This window comes from Nannospalax galili, unplaced genomic scaffold (assembly GCF_000622305.1).
Source record: "Nannospalax galili isolate Female #2095 unplaced genomic scaffold, S.galili_v1.0 scaffold158, whole genome shotgun sequence".
NCBI classification, from domain to species: domain Eukaryota; kingdom Metazoa; phylum Chordata; class Mammalia; order Rodentia; family Spalacidae; genus Nannospalax; species Nannospalax galili.
In genome coordinates, this window is record NW_008345290.1 from 1,725,236 (window position 1) to 1,728,105 (window position 2,870).

A 2,870-nucleotide genomic window follows, 5' to 3' on the forward strand; every position below is an offset into this window, starting at 1 on the left:
AGGGAGGGAGGGAGGGAGGGAGGGGTAAATATATAAACAGGAAAGTTAGAAAAGGTGAAAAGACAGTACATCATTATTAAATAATTTCTGTGCTTATGATGTTAAAGAGCAGAAAGCATTCGATTTTTCCATTGCTCCATCCTATCTAAAAAGACTTGTCCTTTCTGTGATAGACAACTTGCCTGCATTCTACTCTGAACTACCTATGTACAGTAGTCTAGAAACCAGTACATCAGAAATCAGACCCAGTGTCATGCCTACATCTGGTAGGTTAGCAGGTGGAGCACGGAAACAGTGCTCAAAATGGACAAAATATTAATTTTCAAACATACAACCCAGTGAATGCCATGAGAATACTTTTATTTTGAGAATAGTTCACACACACATATATATGTATATGTATATATATATATATATGTGATAACCTAATTTTTCTCCTAATTGCACATGAAATAAAGTACTTGAATTTTGGAATCAATGTTATCACTGGATACATGGTTGGGTCATACATTTTAACCTATTCACATATTGCTCCTCTTATTGTCCTTTATAATGTAATACAGATCCAAACATTATTCATGTTCCGACAAAACTACTGAGATGCTAGGAAACTTCTTCTAAGCTGGGATTTCATAATCTCTCCAGTGTGGTAAAAACCCAAGTAATTACTTTGCACTAATACAAGCTACAGCTGCCGTTTCTTGATGCAATCAATATACTGCATATTGTGGGTGTCACAGGTGCTGTTGGAGCAGCAAAAGGTACATGTTAGTCAGGGGATCAAGTTGCAAAATTCAGGCTCCCATCAGAGGCCTATTCATTGGCTCACTGCTCTAGGCTAGAACAAATGATAAATTCTGGTTAAGAGAAGCAAGTACTCTCCCTTCTATGAAAAAGGAAATTATAGGTAAGTCAACTGCACATAGAATAATGTTTCCAAAAGTGCACAAGGAAAAAGCTAGATGGTATTTTGGTCTCAGGTTGAATAAAAGGACAAGATATCTGAGCAATAAGGTCCCTGGTCTGGAATGTTGCAGCACACTGGGTACCGCAGCGCTTGCTCAGAGCAAGTAGTTTGTAAACCACTTGGAAAAAGGCAGAAGTTGCTGTAGCAGCTAAGTAGGTGCAGGAACTGTTGACAGGAAGGCTGCCCCCTGCCCCCAGCTCAGCTCACCTACAGGACAGGTGAATAAATGCCTGCTAGCCAGCCCCCTCCCTTCACACTGCTTTCTACAACACACTAGCTATAAAATGTTGGCTTTTTGCCAACTGTCTTTACGGTGAGATCTGTCAAAAATTACCAAGCATACATATGTTCCTTCACTCATTTTCTTTGTACATCCCAGGCAGCTGCCTGAAAACTACATGTGTCCATTTACTGGATTGAAACGAACAGCACCGGCATGGGAGCCACACAAAGCATATGCTTTTTCCAGCCCATCCTGATTTCTCAAACAGTGAGTGCCTCGCCCTGGGGGGATACTGACGGCATCAGCTGCTACAGGTTTGGAGGCACCCCCCCTCCGCCCCCGCCCCGGGCTTTACCTGTTTCTTTGTCCTGGACTTCTTCCAGGTGCAAGTCATTCAAAAGGTGCTCCAAGATCTTCTCCGGGGTCCCAGACACCACCACGTATCTATCAGAGAGCAGAGAGTCCACTGAGTCATCCTCGGTGGAAGACTGTGAGCGGCTGCTCCATTCATCGTCCTCATCCTCCTCGTCGATGTATTTGAAATAAGGCACATCGAAGGTAGGCAAGGGCAGCTCGCGCTCTGAAAGAGCCGCGGAATCTTTCCTCTCTAGATGGGGGTCAAAGACCCTCAGGCGGGAGCTGCCCATCGTGAACTGTAACTAACAAAGGCATCCCTAAATGCTAAAAGACCTTGCCATCCCTGTCCTTTTGCTGGGAACTGAGTCCATCTGGCTGCTAAGAGCTCTGCAGTCAGCTAGAACGCTGGAGAGGCGGAGAGAAGAGAGGGAGGGAGGGTAGGGCAGGCAGCAGCAGTGAGAGAGAGAGGGAGCTGGGAAGGGAAGGCGGCGGGAAGGGAAAGGAAACAGGAATGCGTGCTAGAGCTGCGGGGACTCTCACCTCACGTCGCTCTCCGCACTCCCTGCCGTGGGGGCTGGGCCACAGCTCGGCACTTTCTTCAGCACCAACACGCTCCGGCCTTGCTCTTTAACCTGAACCATCCTCACTTCATCATCTTGCTTTAATTGCAGATGGGAGTGATGGATGGGAGATGGAAAGGGGAAGAGAAAATTAAAAAGAAGCCAACTAAAGCTGCATTTGCTAGGGTCCCTTCGCCTCATTCCTTTAAAGATCCCAAATAAATTAGGAGTGTGGCCAAGCATCTCTCTAGTAGTACAGAATCCAGGCTCGAGGTCTATGGAATGACACACATACTCTAAAGCAAATGAGTGTGCCTGTGTATGGAGGGAAGTGGGATTCGAAGAGTATGTATGTATGTATTCATTTGGTCTTTTTGAGACAGGGTCTCCCTGTAGCCCCAGCTGTCCCGGAACTCACTATGTAGATCAGGCTGGTCTTGAACTCATAGAGATCCACTTACCTCTGCCTCCGGAGTGCTGGGATTAAAGGTGTGTGCTACCACTCTGGGCTCGAGAGTATTTATAAAACTACCTTCATGAGCAATTTGATTTTAGAAATTATGAAATTCAAAGTTTCAAAGAACACAGCATACTAACTGCATTTGTACTCTTGTTGCTTACCTGAAGCACTATTAAGACTGGAAAATCATAACAGGGCTACTATTTGAACACTAAAATAACAGACTTGCTTTAAAAGGTGGGCAAGCTACTGCCCATTGGATCACTCATTCAGGCCAAGCACACCCCCCTGTCCCGTTCCCCC

The 2,870-nt window shown here is 45.4% G+C and overlaps 1 protein-coding gene across 3 annotated transcripts in view; it reads right to left on the bottom strand.

The window, feature by feature from the left end:
* The window catches only part of Rapgef5 (Rap guanine nucleotide exchange factor 5), a 257,063-nt gene that overhangs the window by 73,936 nt on the left and 180,257 nt on the right, over nucleotides 1–2,870 (bottom strand). For all 3 annotated transcript variants that reach the window (XM_008841456.3, XM_029567584.1, XM_029567583.1), the window contains 2 exons: nucleotides 2,088–2,206; nucleotides 1,546–1,634 (listed from right to left, as the gene is read on the bottom strand). In XM_008841456.3, coding sequence (XP_008839678.1) covers nucleotides 1,546–1,634; nucleotides 2,088–2,206 — 208 coding nt within the window. The remainder of the gene's footprint in view (nucleotides 1–1,545; nucleotides 1,635–2,087; nucleotides 2,207–2,870) is intronic.